General features: G+C 48.5%; 1 protein-coding gene across 4 annotated transcripts in view; it reads left to right on the top strand.

Annotated features, from left to right (window-relative positions):
- LOC115479512 (collagen alpha-1(XVI) chain-like) overlaps positions 1-15,927 on the top strand; it is a 125,880-nt gene that overhangs the window by 63,672 nt on the left and 46,281 nt on the right. For all 4 annotated transcript variants that reach the window (XM_030217460.1, XM_030217459.1, XM_030217458.1 and 1 more), the window contains exons 21-36: positions 1,165-1,200; positions 1,298-1,420; positions 1,744-1,779; positions 3,304-3,339; positions 4,678-4,779; positions 6,809-6,853; positions 7,582-7,617; positions 8,816-8,851; positions 10,555-10,689; positions 11,134-11,169; positions 11,947-12,054; positions 13,017-13,139; positions 13,220-13,273; positions 13,364-13,405; positions 14,031-14,066; positions 15,580-15,633. In XM_030217460.1, coding sequence (XP_030073320.1) covers positions 1,165-1,200; positions 1,298-1,420; positions 1,744-1,779; positions 3,304-3,339; positions 4,678-4,779; positions 6,809-6,853; positions 7,582-7,617; positions 8,816-8,851; positions 10,555-10,689; positions 11,134-11,169; positions 11,947-12,054; positions 13,017-13,139; positions 13,220-13,273; positions 13,364-13,405; positions 14,031-14,066; positions 15,580-15,633 — 1,038 coding nt within the window. The remainder of the gene's footprint in view (positions 1-1,164; positions 1,201-1,297; positions 1,421-1,743; positions 1,780-3,303; positions 3,340-4,677; positions 4,780-6,808; positions 6,854-7,581; positions 7,618-8,815; positions 8,852-10,554; positions 10,690-11,133; positions 11,170-11,946; positions 12,055-13,016; positions 13,140-13,219; positions 13,274-13,363; positions 13,406-14,030; positions 14,067-15,579; positions 15,634-15,927) is intronic.

Below are 15,927 nucleotides of genomic sequence, written 5' to 3'. Positions count from 1 at the left end.
TTGTGGAATTAGTTACCTGTGCAAATTAGGAAAATAAATGATACAACACAATTAAAAAAAAATGTTTGAAGACATATTTATCTTGTGAATCATTTTACAGTTGATCTTTGTAAAGTCTTTTCAGCTTGTTGAACAGATAAGTCAAATAGCAAAAGGTCTGTTAAGAAATAGTTTCATTTTTATGTGTAAGGTGAATAGTTTCTGTGGATGTGATTTATGATTATATATGTGAGTTTTGTTATCCAGATAGTTAATTATGCAGAATATTATCCTATATAATAATTCTCACCTCCAACGTTCTAACCTGCCTGGGACTGTGGATCCCTCGGAGGTGGTCTGCTAGGCAGCTAAGAACACACTGATGTCAGTAACGTCACTGACAGCTGATTCCAAGCAAGAAACATGCTCCGCGTGTTTCCCTACTCCTCCCCCTGCCTTGGAATCAGCTGTCAGTGCGCCGCTCCCTGCCACTTCTGAGTAAGTGACAGGGAGCAGGGCAACACAGAACCTCCCCCCCCCCCCGGCGCATCACCAAAGCACCCCACACACACACGTCACTCCCTCCCTCCCATCCCGTTCAAGGCCTCCTCATGCTCCTCCCACCGAGTTCCAGACTCCCCCCTCCCTCCGATTTCAACACTCCCCTCTGCGTAACTGACTGACCCCTGGGCACCCCTGCCAAGAGGGAGGGAGGGAGGGGGGTCTGGAACTCAGAAGGGAGGGAGAGAGGGGGATCTGGAACTCAGACGGAAGGAAAGGAAGGAAGGGAGGGAGGGGTCTGGGGAGGGGGGTCTGGAACTCGGGAGGGAGGGGGGTCTGGAACTTGAAAGGGAGGGAGGGACGGAGGGAGGGGGTCTGGAACTCGGAAGGGAAGGAGGGAGGGAGGGGGGTCTGGAACAAGGGAGGGGGTCTGGAGGAAGGAAGGGAGGGAGGGGGGATTACCTTGCTAGCACCCGTTTCATTGCCTATCGAAACAGGCCTTTTATAGTAGTTATTAATAAACTAAAGTAAACCTTGTGTCTTCAGTGCTTTGGGGAACTGGCCGGTGCTGTAGGACAGTCTCTTCTTCAGGATACTGAGGTCTCCTGCCTCCCTCTCACATCTTCCACTCTTTTTGAATGTTTGAATTGAAAAGAATGATTTCTCTTTTCTTTTATCCTTAAGGGTCGACCGGGAGTCCCTGGTCTGAAAGGGGTGAAGGTAAGAGGAGGTGCAAAGGCCCTGCCTTTGCTGTCCTGTTCAATATCCTCTCGCCCCTGCCTTAATGTGCCTGTCTCATGGGTGTCTCTTCTTACAGGGAGACCCGTGTGAGGTTTGTCCTACAATTCCTGAGGAGGTCATGAAAGCAATCAGTCAAATAGGAAAAGCTGGACTCAAAGGGGATCAAAGCCTCCCAGGCTTCAGAGAACCTGGAATACCGGTCAGTGTATGAGAAACAGCTCCAGGGCTTCTCAGAGATGCTGTTACCAGCCTCCTTCATAATCATTGACCTTTCCCTTGTATTTCTTGTGCTGTTTGAAACTGAAGCAGAGAATCGATTTCTGAAACCTGCAGATCTTATCTTAATTTCTGACTCTAAATTCATCTTGTCGTCTTCAAATACTGAACTTGCATGTCCTAATAGACATTGTGGGTCACTAGAGCAAAGCGGCTGTACTGTCCTGCTCCCGCTGGGTCTGTACAGCAGGGCGGCGCTGCTCACATGCTTCCTTCATTTATATTTTATCATATTCTTGTTTCTAGGATGAAATTGGCTCACCGGGTCCCAAAGGAGATCAGGTACAATCTTCACTTCATCTTTTCAGATTACCCATCAGGAACAGACTCAGGATGATGTGAGACATGGTCAGGCCTGGGAGGTGTTCTTGACTCCCTAACAGAGACAGACACTTCTCCCCCCCCCCCCCCCCCCCCCCCCCCCGATATTTAGCTGGCAGTGATTAGCAGTTTTAATATCACTGATCGCCATGGGCTAAATTGAACCCAAATGTTCAGTGCTGGGACCCTGTCTTGGGCATCAGCACTGCACATCCGGGTCATTGGCTGGCCAGGAAGTTATGCAGGTGCTGTCTAACAAGAAGGTTGGATTAACAGGAGATGGCATGATGTCAAAAAGTTGAAGCCAGTTTCTCCAGGAGCAGCCATCTTGCTTTGTCCAAAACAATAGCAAACGCCATTGAAAACAATAGCAATCTCTCTGTTAGGAGGAGATCGGGGGGGGGAGGGGGGGGAGTTGGGGTGGTTGGGGAGTTTTCGAGGGGGTCTGTGAAGGGGGGGGAGGGTTATATTTAAAATGTATTTGTCAATGCTCCAGAGCTTGCTTTGTTATTTGTAATGCTGTATTGCGATAGGCCTTTATTGTTTCTTTTTATATAGAAATATCTTTATTGTCATCATAAGAAACAATATAGGCCTATCACGCAGCACTGATCCTTCCCCCCCCCCCCCCCCCCCCCCCGATCCTTTCCTAACAGAGGGAATGTAAAACCTAGGAAGTTTAATAAAACCTTACAAGTTTGCTGTTGTTTTCAATAGCAATTGTTTTGTTCTGGCCAATATGGCGGCTGTGCGGGAGGGGTCGCATCAGCTGTTTGATGTCAAACTGGCTCCTGTCATTAAACCTCCTTGTTATGCAGGTGCTGCCTGACATTCAGTGACCCGGAAGTTATGCAGCTGTCTGACATTCAGTGCTGGCACCCGCGTATATGTCTGCCTTTGGTGTGGTCGTATCTGCCTGGTTAGCTAGGCAGGAACTGAATACGGCTGGTACCTGCTTAACTGCTGGCTCTTCTTCGATTCTGCCCATGGAATGCCCTGGCTGCACTGGTCAGAAGGGATATTCGGTACCTCTGAATGTCCAGGGATGGCCTGCTGAGTGGGGTTTAAGGAGGCGGGGGCCTCTCTACCCCCAAATATTTAATGTTGCAGCTTGTGATGTGATTATGAGGAGAGTTTTACGTAGCTCCTGTCTCCTTTCTCTCTTAAACCCCCGCGCAGAATTATTGTACGAGTGTGATTTTAACTAATTCACTGAGGGCCAGCAGATAAGTATCTGTTTGCAGGGGGAAATGGAGTCATGGAACCCTTGGCCATGTGACTGTGTCTTGCAGAAGTTCACTCTTCCATTTCTCGTCTCTGTGGCTGTGAGAGCGCCTGTCTGATCCAAAAGCTTCTTGTGACCTTGTGGAGTTTTGCTGTTGCATTTTGAGCTGAAGAGAAGGAGCTGGACAAGAGAAGCAGCTTTGATATCGAGAAGGTTCATTCTGCCACATTAACAAGGGTCTGGGTTTTTTTTTTTTTCAGGGAACTCCTGGTGTGGATGGAACCAAAGGGGAAAAGGTAAGGAGAACTTTGTAAGGACAAAACAGAATTGTGGGAAATAATCTTGTGCTTAATGACACAAAGATTGTCCCCAGTTCAAACCTCCTCTCCCCACTCCCCATGTGCCTCATCTCCTATGCTTAGGGCAGTGGTGTGGCCAGACATCCAATTTTGGGTGGACTTGACTCCACAATTGGTGGACACAAGGACATCCTCCCCCCCCCCCCCCCCACTATTACTACTACTACTACTATTTAGCATTTCTATAGCGCTACAAGGCGTACGCAGTGCTGCACAAACATAGAAGAAAGACAGTCCCTGCTCAAAGAGCTTACAATCTAATAGACAAAAAATAAAGTAAGCAAATCAAATCAATTATTGTGTACAGGAAGGAGGAGGGTAGGTGGAGGCGAGTGGTTACGAGTCAAAAGCAATGTTAAAGAGGTGGGCTTTCAGTCTAGATTTAAAGGTGGCCAAGGATGGGGCAAGACGTAGGGGCTCAGGAAGTTTATTCCAGGCGTAGGGTGCAGCGAGACAGAAGGCGCGAAGTCTGGAGTTGGCAGTAGTGGAGAAGGGAACAGATAAGAAGGATTTATCCATGGAGCGGAGTGCACGGGAAGGGGTGTAGGGAAGGACAAGTGTGGAGAGATACTGGGGAGCAGCAGAGTGAGTACATTTATAGGTTAGTAGAAGAAGTTTGAACAGGATGCGGAAACGGATAGGGAGCCAGTGAAGCGACTTGAGGAGAGGGGTAGTATGAGTAAAGCGACCCTGGCGGAAGACGAGACGGGCAGCAGAGTTTTGAACCGATTGGAGAGGGGAGAGGTGACTAAGTGGGAGGCCAGCAAGAAGCAGATTGCAGTAGTCTAAACGAGAGGTGACAAGGGTGTGGATGAGGGTTTTGGTAGAGTGCTCGGAAAGAAAGGGGCGGATTTTATGGATGTTGTAAAGAAAGAAACGACAGGTCTTGGCGGTCTGCTGGATGTGAGCAGAGAAGGAGAGAGAAGAGTCAAAGATGGTCACTGTTGGAAACAGGATCGTGGGCTTGATGGACCTTTGGTCTGTCCCAGTGTGGCAATACTTATGTACTTATGACCATTGGGTCAATAGGGCAGTGCCCAAAGCCCACAGTAGTAGAGGGTCCACTGTGTCCTAACGTCTGTCAAATGTAATCACTTTTGATAGGTGGTTAGGGGCCATGGCCCTTTTTGCCCAAGGGTCCAGATCAGTCAGTCCGCCCCTGCAGAGGCGCATTGCTGCTGGGTGGGTCTATGCCACTGGCTTAGGGTGTTGGCATTAGGATTGTGCTGGTTCTTCTCTTGTTCATTTGCTGTTCTTTTTCTCACTTTCCTCCAGGGGGAGCCCTGCGCAAGCTGCCCATCAATCTCACCAGCACTGGCTTCACTCCAGAAACTGCCAGAGAAAGGGGAGCCCGGGCAGGGATACCCTGGAATTCCTGTGAGTTGTGCACTGCTTCGCAGTATCTTTAATGAAGGCCAAGAATACTTACATAAAATATTTTCTTAAGGGAGTTATATAAAGCAGATTCCAGATCCTAAGGCATTCCTTTCCTAGATGTAACAGGCTCCGTGTCCATCCCCTGAGCCCTTCAGTCCTAGAGGTAACAGACTGTGTGTCCCTGTGTCCATCCCCTGAGCCCTCCAGTCCTAGAGGTAACAGGCTCTGTACCCCTGTGTCCATCCCCTGAGCTCTCCAGTCCTAGAGGTAACAGACTGTGTGTCCCTGTGTCCATCCCCTGAGCCCTCCAGTCCTAGAGGTAACAGACTGTGTGTCCCTGTGTCCATCCCCTGAGCCCTCCAGTCCTAGAGGTAACAGGCTCTGTACCTCTGTGTCCATCCCCTGAGCCCTCCAGTCCTAGAGGTAACAGGCTCTGTACCCCTGTGTCCATCCCCTGAGCTCTCCAGTCCTAGAGGTAACAGACTTTGTGTCCCTGTGTCCATCCCCTGAGCCCTCCAGTCCTAGAGGTAACAGACTGTGTGTCCCTGTGTCCATCCCCTGAGCCCTCCAGTCCTAGAGGTAACAGGCTCTGTACCCCTGTGTCCATCCCCTGAGCTCTCCAGTCCTAGAGGTAACAGACTTTGTGTCCCTGTGTCCATCCCCTGAGCCCTCCAGTCCTAGAGGTAACAGACTGTGTGTCCCTGTGTCCATCCCCTGAGCCCTCCAGTCCTAGAGGTAACAGGCTCTGTACCCCTGTGTCCATCCCCTGAGCTCTCCAGTCCAAGAGGTAACAGACTGTGTGTCCCTGTGTCCATCCCTTGAGCCCTCCAGTCCTAGAGGTAACAGGCTCTGTACTCCTGTGTCCATCCCCTGAGCCCTCCAGTCCTAGAGGTAACAGGCTCTGTACCCCTGTGTCCATCCCCTGTCCTCCAATCCTAGAGGTGACAGGCTCAGTATCCCTGTGTCCATCCCCTGTTCTCCAATCCTAGAGGTGACAGGCTCTGTACCCCTGTGTCCATCCCCTGAGCCCTCCAGTCCTAGAGGTAACAGGCTCTGTACCCCTGTGTCCATCCCCTGAGCCCTCCAGTCCTAGAGGTAACAGGCTCTGTACCCCTGTGTCCATCCCCTGAGCCCTCCAGTCCTAGAGGTAACAGACTGTGTGTCCCTGTGTCCATCCCCTGAGCCCTCCAGTCCTAGAGGTAACAGGCTCTGTACCCCTGTGTCCATCCCCTGAGCTCTCCAGTCCTAGAGGTAACAGACTGTGTGTCCCTGTGTCCATCCCCTGAGCCCTCCAGTCCTAGAGGTAACAGGCTCTGTACCCCTGTGTCCATCCCCTGTCCTCCAATCCTAGAGGTGACAGGCTCAGTATCCCTGTGTCCATCCCCTGTTCTCCAATCCTAGAGGTGACAGGCTCTGTACCCCTGTGTCCATCCCCTGAGCCCTCCAGTCCCCTGGTACTCCCTCTTCTCCTCAGAAACATCTACATAAATCCTTAGGAGTCCAATTTCAGCACTAGTTAACTAGGTAGGAGAGACACCTTCCAGTTAACCAGAGCTCTCCCCACATGACCTTCAACAGCACCTAACCAGATAATGCCAGAGAATATCCTGTCCGGCTGCTGTGGCACTTATCTGGTCAGTGATGGGGTGGTTTGGATGTGGAGTCAGGGCGGAGCTGGTTGTTACCCAGACACCACCAATATTCAGCAGTGGTATCCGGATAACGATCCAGGTAACTTAGCACAGCAAAAAGGCTGAATATCGGTTAATCCAGGTAACTCCCGGCAGGCTGACGACTGCCCGGATATTCCAGAGGGAGCCGGCACTAGGTAGCCGGGTCTAATTCAGCTGGTGACAGCATTTAAGCAATCACTGACCACTATTGCCTGAATATTTCCGATTTGCTGCCTGTAGTTTGCTGTGATTTTGCTTTGGGGATATTTCAGCTCCTCTGTTCGCTGCTTTGTCTCTATCGATCTCCATCCCAATGGATGTTTGTGTGTAACTGGTGCATTTTAATGATTTTACAGGGCAGAGCTGGACTTCCTGGAGAGACAGGACCCAAGGGGGAGAAGGCGAGTGTCAGATGCAGAAGCCCTGGTGTCTTTTCCTGGCCTTTCTGCTCAGGATTGATTTTTTTAAATTTCTTTTTCTAGATTGGGGTTACAGAGAGATGGAGCTTATCAGTAGAAGCCTGACATGTACTAAAGTTAATTAACTCTTTCTGTAATGCCCATCGCCCTCTTAAATCAATATTTCCTGATGGGGAGAGGGGGGGGGGGGAGTCTTATGCTGCAGTGTGGCCACCATTCCATCCTCTATGAAAACAAGAAAAGAATTATTTCCCAGATTTTCTTCAGGAAACAGAAAGCAATGGGAAAATGTTGCATATCACTAATTTTCTGAACCAGCAGCTCCGGAGGGTGGGAATGTATTGGGATGGGACTTAGCCAACTTAGCAGAGACCATAAGTTATGTTGGGGGATCCTGAGCTCCCTCCGTCTGTGCTGTCCTCAGAATGTTAGGGGACCCTAAACCCCATCTGTTGTCCTCAGCATGTTGAAGGACACTGAGCTCTTATTTCTTCCTAGTGGCCCCAGCAGGTTACCGCAAGTCACAAGGCTGGTGATCACAACTATGACATGAGACAAGGGGTCATTTGGTCAAACTCACTATGGGCCTTGGTATAGTCTTCTTCTGCAAAGTGACCCTCTCACCATGACCAGACACCATTCTTGGGACTCATATGCTTTGGTCACATGTCCTGACATCTCACAATATCTTTCTGCTCTCTGTTCTGCAGGGCAGTGTGGGTGAGACCGGACCTACAGGCACTTCTGTAAGTAATGGGGGGCAGGGCTGGGCTTAGCACCCTCTCTCAGGACAGATAATGGGCTCTCAGGATCATGCCTGATGAGGCACTCCAGAATAAAACCTTTTTGTTAAGAATACATGACACCTACCACTGTTTCACGGCTCCTCCCATTTTACTGTACAATTTCCTTTATTTTGGACTCTCTCTCTGTCTTTCACATTCCTTTGTGGTTTAATACGTGGGTTCGTGGATTTCACTTCTCACAATCTGTCCTGTGGGAAGGTTTCTCAGCATTTCAATCACGTTGTGCTTTACCCAGAGAGATGGGCTTGAGGGCAGACAGTAGGGGTGACTCTGCTATATCGCTTTTTTAGTCAAAAAGGTTTACAATCTGAAAGAATCAAAAACAGCAGAAATCCAACATCTGATAGGACAGAGCAGCAGATGAAAACACGACAGAACGCATTTTACAAACGCGAACACTGTATTTCAAAATAAAACAAACTATACAAAGCTTGTTTTCTGCATAACTCTGTCAAAGCTTGACTAATTACAATAAAATTTGGGATATATCGTCCTGAATAAATTTACAATAAACTGACACTCACTCACCACCACATAACGATTATTCTCAAGATTGGTGCAGGACACCATTTTGGCATCCAGGTCAGGTCTGTATCATACCTACATGTTCCAGCCCCCAGGGCACGGTTCAGAGGTATATCGAATCGAATCGAATCTGACATTTATTTACCAACAAATCCCCATAAAGGTTCAAAGCAGTGTACAGAAACACAAGCAAAATATCTGTACTGCCAAATCTAAAGTAAATAAATCAATAATATCTTTTTCATGATGAAACAATAATACAAGCAACTCAAAAAATGAAATATTCATTGAACAGATAGGTTTTAAGATTTTTCAGAAACAGAATATATTACATGTATGTGCCCCTCCCCCTTCCACCACCAGGGTGCAGGTCTGGTCTGTATCATGCTTGTGTTCTCCTCATGGTCAGCTTCACTTCACCCTGTATGTGCCTTCTTCTGAGCAGGCCGGGCATAGGAAGTGCCAGTCTGTACACCCAGCTTCTCCTTGAACAGGTCTTTGTTGCTAAAGATGAACCACGACCCCCCAGGTCCCGCTGTTGAGAAGGGGCAGACAGGTGAGCAGCAGAAAGGGCACTGCATGTCTCATGTTTATGCTGTTTCTCACTCTGCAGGGCATTATTGGATTTCCTGGGCCTAAAGGAGAGAAAGTAAGTGTGAAAACCTTCCTTGTCAACAATTAATGGCTAATGTGAATTTGCGATCCACTTGTGTTCCGGTCGGTACTGATGAAATGCCTTATGTAAAATGTGTGTAACTCCATGTAAAACGTATTCTGAGTTACTGTTGTAATTTCAGGGAATACGGTGGTATAATAACAATAAATTGATATTGATATTGAAGGATCCCAGCAGGTCGAGTCCTTCTCCAAGGGATGAAACAGTGCAGGGGGAGGATAAGGTTCCAGGCACAAACTAAAAAAGATAGAGAATAATTCAAAGGCATTTACGCAGGTCAGAGCTGCTGAATGTTTAGCAGGATAGTGTCAGCGTCTGTGGGTGGAGCTTAGGTAAAGCTAAAATGATCGTGTTAGCGATGACGTTCAGTGCATTACCTGGGTAACTGTCTAGGTAAGTTAGGACATTGCTGCTATCGAGAGAGTGTCGGCACCTCCCTGTTTATCCGGATATTCAGTGGCGGCTACTGTCCGGTACCTGCCACTGAATACCTGGATTTCTGTGCCCGTGGCAGCCAGTGTTCAAGCCGAGCCGACCACTATGGGCTTAATATCAGGGAGTCAGTGAATTAAAACGGAGATTAATTTCAGAAGAGGTTTTGGTTGGCCAAGCCAAAGACCCAACCTAACCCACAGGAAGCTCTGTTTTGCTGACTGTTAGGGGCAGCTGTTGGTGTATCTTCCAGACAGGTGACTAGGGACTGTGGCCCTGGAAGCTGAGGCACCTGGAAGAGTCGGGAAGGGATCTGTGGTGCTTTTAGCCATCAATGTATGTTCTTCGGAGAGTCATGTCACTACTGCCCAACTCGATGAACAAGAGTGTCATCCTTGGACGCTGCTGTGAGGACAGCAAGTCAGTGACCAGGGTCCAGGGGTGTCCTGTGAGCCTTCCTTTCACAATTGCTGACATTCGGTCCACTGAGTGCCAGCCAGCTCCTGATGTTGGCTCTGGACAGATGCTTTGGGACTCAACTCATTGGCTGTAGCAGGTTTCCTGAGGAATTCATTAGTCGCCTCTCATTAAACAGTTCCAAATTAAAAAAAAAAAATGAGACAGCATCGGTCCTCAGAACATATTCAGCTATGCCAGGAAAGAGCCAATTTGAATCTGATTCAAAGGCATTATTAATGCCAATAAAATATACAAATACCGATCAGCCCCCCCACCCCTCGTCTCTTCCTTCTACAGTTCTCTCCCCAGTCTGACTGCCTCTCAGCTTTTCTTAGCCTAGACACTTTGGGGTCAGTTTTTGGTCTGATGCCTGGCTAACTGGTTAATCATAACTACAGTTTTCCCTGAAGTTGTGGTGAAAATACTCTTAGCCCTGAAGCTGTTATTTAAAGAGTAGAGTAGAACATCAAGCAAACAACCATCAAAGCCCAGTTCAAATCCCACTGCTTCTCCTTGTGACCATGGGCAAGTCACTGAACCCTCCTTTGCCTCAGTGTCAAGGAAATGCCCTACATGTAATTCACCTTGAGCTACAACTGAAAAGGGACTCAGCCAAATAAAGACCCTCCTCTCCTGCAGCTCCCATAATCTCTTATCCTCCCAACTGCAGCACTTGATTAATCACAGACCCCACCTCTAAACCTACCTCCCTCTTAGACAGGTTTGAAAATGTGTTGCTTAGTTTGTGTCTCCTGTAATCAAGTGACTGTCTTTTTTGTGTACAGGGGGATTCGTGTGGAGGAGGCTGTCCCACATTACCAGACAAAGCTGGCGAAACAGAGACATTCATAGCTGCACCTGGCCCTCCAGGGGACAAGGGTGAACCTGGAGACCCCGGGATAGGATTTCCTGGCAAAACAGTGAGTGACGTTCATCACTACAGTACAGCTGTCCGTGCTGTGAGATGTGGGGGCACAGATAGATGCAGGGGAGAGACAGGGAAGGAATAAATGAATGCCAGGACCAGGAGACAGAAAGAAACAGAGAATGAAAGCAGAAAAAAACCCCCATTTGATTACATTAGGACAGGGACAAAGAAATGCTGAGACCTGAGGAATACAGAGACCAGCCTCAAGGCAGGTCCTTTCTCTGCTCACATGTAGGAAAACCTTTAGCTGCAGGATGGGGTGATGAGAGGGACAGATTGAAGCAGCTTTTCCAAACCCATGTCTAAGGTAGAGAGAATGGGAGCAGCTCCGGGAAGCACATGGGCAATGACCTATGATGGCCAGCGAGATCAATGGTCTATAGCTGAGAACAGGTTGCTCTGTTTAACTGCTTTCTTCCTCCTTCCTTTCTCTCAGGGCAGAGCCGGAGATCCTGGAGTGAAAGGTCAGAAGGTAAGACCTGGTTCCAGTGTACTGACTGGTATTCGGCTCACCGAGAGGCTGTGGACTGGTTTTGCTACTAGAGAGGTCAGGGGATGCACCCGGAGTTCCTGTATTGAGAGAAGTTACCCTGTAGGGGGCAAGTCCTCACCAGTGAGGACTGTCTGGCGTAAGGAGGGTAGTTTTAAATAGGCCACCTGGGTTGGGAGGCTAAGTAAAGGCCTAAGGTCCACCTAAATGTTGAGATTTGGGCGTCCCCGACTGTATTATCGAAACGAAAGATGGACGCCCATCTTGTTTCAATAATACGGGTTACCCCGCCCCTTCGTGGGGACTTCCTGCGAGGACGCCCTCAGGAAAACTTGGGCGCCCCGTTCGATTATGCCCCTCCACGTGTCCTTGTAAAATACCAACCCAAATCCTGTACAAATCACTGGTAATTGGTGTATTGTATAAGCAATTCAGGTTCATCACAAAGCTGCCTACGCTGCACTCAGGACCCAGGCCTTGAATCCGCCGCATGCGTTCTTGTCATTGTGTTTACTTCTATGTGTGTATGTGGGGGGGGGGGGGGGGGTCATTAAACTGAACATATTAATGTTCATATGTATACTAGCTTTTAACATGCAAAAAAAAAAAAAACGCTTTATGCAATTATTCCTGACATGAGGGGGGAGGGGGGGCCTGAGACATTAGTGTTTTTTAATCCTCTGAGTGATCTGAGGACATTTCACCAGGAAGATTGCTGGGAATGGTTTGAAGACTCTGTTTCATTCATTTGTTCCTTAGGGTGATGCTGGTACTACAGGCGATCCTGGCACCCCTGGAACCACAGGAATACCAGGCCTTCCCGGGGAACCTGGCATCAGAGGCCTGAGCGGACCCAAAGGGGAAAAGGTACGTGAGTACACGACTTTCATGGACAGCTTGACTCTCATTGACAGAGCTCTTTGCATAGGTCTCATTCCGTCTCGGGGGACTGTAAAGCACTGTGAGAACGTAGGGTCATTTTATTCAGTGCTAAAGACAGACTCCCCTTCCCCCCCCCCCCCCCCCCCCCCCCCCCCCAATATTCAGCTGGTGGCGCTTTGTAACCAGCTAAATTATCCCCCTATGTTCAGTTCCTGAAAATGGCTGCTTCGAGAGGTCACGACAGATATTTTCAATAAGCTGCTGTTAGGACCAGGAGCGAGGGGAATTCGCTCCTGCCCCCGACACCCTGCTGGACCACCAGGGAGGTCAGGTAGGCCCCAGCGAAAGGTCTAATCCTGACTAGGAGGTGGTGAGGTGGGATGGGGCTGCTGCCGGGCACGGGGGTGTTGGGGAAGGGTGCCCCGGGGGGATTTTGTCAGGGGCTGCGGGAGAGGGAAAGAAAACATTTTTTTTTTATGGAGGTCCCGGCTTTTGAGCTTTCCTAACTTCACCCGCTTAACTTATGCAGGCCTCGGCTGAATATTCCCGCATAAGCCTTGGCTCCTCCCCAGTGCCACCCCTTGGCCTGCCCAAGACCAGCCCACTTTTGGGGGAGGCTGGTCAGATGTGATATTTAGCAGAACTCCCCGCTTTACTGTCGCTGAATATCCGCAGTTGGGTGGCGACAGGTGATCTAAGCAAGCAGGAGAGGCTTTGAATATCGGCCTCAGAGGCCTCCTCGCTGAGGACAGTGGTGGAATGTAGAAGTCAGGCTTATGAGAATATGACAGGGTCCTTCACATCACCATCAAAACTCTTATGAGCCAGCACAGAAAGATCACCTGCTTCCTGCTTAGCAGCCTCTCTCGCTGCCTCTGTTCTTAGCTGGGATTTGTTTTTGATGGCATTTTGCTCCCTTATGCTGTTATTTCTGTGTCTCTTGGCAGGGTGATGGCTGTGATACTTGCCCCACCATCCAGGATGGTTCTTCAAATGTGATTGGGATTCCAGGAAAGCCTGGGGCCAAGGGCGACCAGGGTCCCATGGGTATCGGCCATCCTGGCAAACATGTGAGTTTTCCTTCCACCAGCGTGATACTGTCGTGTACAATACATCCTGCCCACACTCACCCTGGTTTCCTGTATTTTAGGGTCAGCCTGGACTTCCAGGAGTTCAGGGCCCCCCTGGGCTGAAGGGGGCACAAGTGAGTAGCGGCTCTACCCCGTCGTTAGGATTTAAATATTTTGCACTGTTACTGCAAACATTAACAGTCACGTTTTCTGTGTTCTTGTAGGGGGAGCCAGGTGTTCCAGGTGTGGGGATAGAGGGGCCCCTGGTGAGTCTGTGCATTTAACCATTCCTGCTCTGGTCATTATTACCCACTGTCCGGGGTCAGCTCTCCCTTTTAGGGGTAAAACTGCTGGGTGACTACTGGGTGTCTGTGCAGGGCCGCCGAGAGACAAAACCAGGCCCAGGGCAAACACCACCCCCCCCCCCGGCCCATGCACTGCCCCCTTCCCCTGAGCCCTACTTTCTTGTCTTCTCTCCTACTAGCTCCGCTCTGCTGCACAGGTCCCTTCTTCCTGCTGCGTCCAAACAGGAAGTACTTTACGCAGAAGGCAGGACGCAGCAGGAAGAAGTACCTGTGGCCGACAGAGCAGAGTTAACGTGATAACTCTGCTCTATGGCACACAGGAGCAGGAGAGCCATGCTAGCACTGGGTGGGTGCCCGGCCCCCCTTGGAGGCCTGGCCCTAGGGAATTTTACCCCCTGCCCCCCCTTCTCGGCAGCCTTGTTTCTGGGGGCTATTCCTGTTGCTCCTATCCTGACCTGGCTGATGTGGAATGGGAGATTTGTGGTCCGATAGGTTCTCAACGAGCCCCACAAACTCTTGTACAAACTAAGTATCCTGTTTAACTCCGTCTCACCATGAATCCTGATTCTGTGTCTCCTGTCTGCAGGGAGAGCGGGGCGAGAAGGGATCTCCCGGTGCTGCTGTGAGTATATTCTTGAGGGGAGGGGGGTTGGGTTTTTCATAAGGATGATGCTGCTGCCTTCAGATGTGTTTTGGAGAGCTAAAGCGATGCTGGGGTCTGTTTCTTTGAAGGAAGCTTCGTATAAAAGGAAGACATTTCCCCCCTAATTCTATAAATGGAACTTTAAATTGCACAGATTTGGACACACGTAATTGAATTGAATAACAAGCCAATTAGCGTTGATAATTGCGAGCTAACAATCATTTATTATTTAAAAAGTACACACATATATTTATATGCCTGGATCTGTGCATGAATATTATATGTGGATCCAGAAAGGGAGGGACGTTCCCGCAATTTAAGTACAGAAGTACATAAGTATTGCCACACTGGGACAGACCAACGAATAGTTAGGCTTTGGAACCTGTTGCCAGAGGATGTGGTAACAGCAGTTAGTTTATCTGGGTTTAAAAAATGTTTGGACAAGTTCCAATACCTGGCAAGATCTCAAAAGAGTACTGTTTTTATGCTGCTTATCCTAAAAATAAGCAATGGGTTTTCCCAAATCAAATCCATCTAAATATTGGTTTATGGACTTTTCTTTTAGAAAATGGTCCAAACCTTTTTTAAACCCTGCTAAACTAAGTGCTTTTAGCACATTTCTCTGGCAATGAATTCTAAAGTTTAATTACATGTTGCTTGAAGAAATAATTTTTTTGATTTGTTTTAAATTTACTACTTCATTGTATTTTTGGAAAGAGTAAATAAGCGATTCATGTTTACCCGTTCCACTCCACTCAGTATTTCATGGACTTCTATCATATCTCCCTTCAGCTGTCTCTTCTCCAAGCTGGAAAGCTCTAGATTCTTTAGCCTTTCCTCATAGGGAAGTTGTCCCATGTTTCTATTTGGATGCCCAGTCTCCCCATCTCATAAATAAGGTTCTCTTGCAATTTTTCACAATCCTCTTGTGATGTAACAACTTTGAAAAACTTTGTGTCATTGGCAAATTTAATCACCTCCCACCTCTAGATCACTTGTAAATACATTGAAAAAACAGCAGTCCCAGCACAGACCCCTGGGAAACCTCACTATCTACCCTTCTTCATTGAAATCATTGCTCATTTAATCCTACTCTCTGTTTTCTCTCTTTAACCAGTTCTTAATGCACAATCGACACTGTCTCCTATCCCATGACTTTCTAATTTTACTTCACCCCCTATACCAGGGAGTCCTCAAATCCAGTCCTCGAGGTCCACAACCCAGCCTGGTTTTCAGGATTTCCAAATAGATCTCATTCATATTCATTGTGGAAATCCTGAAAACCAGGCTGGGTTGTGGACCTCGAGGACTGGATTTGAGGACTCCTGCCCCATACTGTACTGCTCCCTCGGGTTTTGCAGCCCAAATGCATGACCCTGCACTTATTTTTCTGTTTCCTGTAGTAACATAGTAGATGACGGCAGATAAAGACCTGTGCGGCCCATCCAGTCTGCCCAACAAGATAAACTTACATTCTGTTCTTTTTCTTTAGGGAGCCGAGGGACATCCGGGGCCCCCTGGCTTGTTGGGTGTCAAAGGAGAGAAGGTAAGACCCCCCCCCCCATCTCTTTGCATTTGTGGCAGGGTCTCTTCTCTTTGGTCCTAACGGAGACCTTATTTCTGATACTGGTGCAGGGAGCAGGTGCTTCCCAGGGGTTTTCTCAGTGCAGTCTCTCCCAGAAATACATAATAAGGTTTATAATTTCCCGATTACAGATGGGTGTTTCCCGCATCATTAAACAATCTGCCTGTCGCCACAACCACTGTAACAGATGGTGTGTCACGGTGAAACTTTAGCAAGGAGGTGGCCCTTAATGAGACAGAGTGAGGTGCTCTGAAA

This window comes from Microcaecilia unicolor, chromosome 11, assembly GCF_901765095.1.
Source record: "Microcaecilia unicolor chromosome 11, aMicUni1.1, whole genome shotgun sequence".
In the NCBI taxonomy this organism is placed as follows: Eukaryota; Metazoa; Chordata; class Amphibia; order Gymnophiona; family Siphonopidae; genus Microcaecilia; species Microcaecilia unicolor.
The sequence above is the reverse complement of the archived record's forward strand: the minus strand, read 5'-3'. Positions and strand labels throughout refer to the sequence as shown.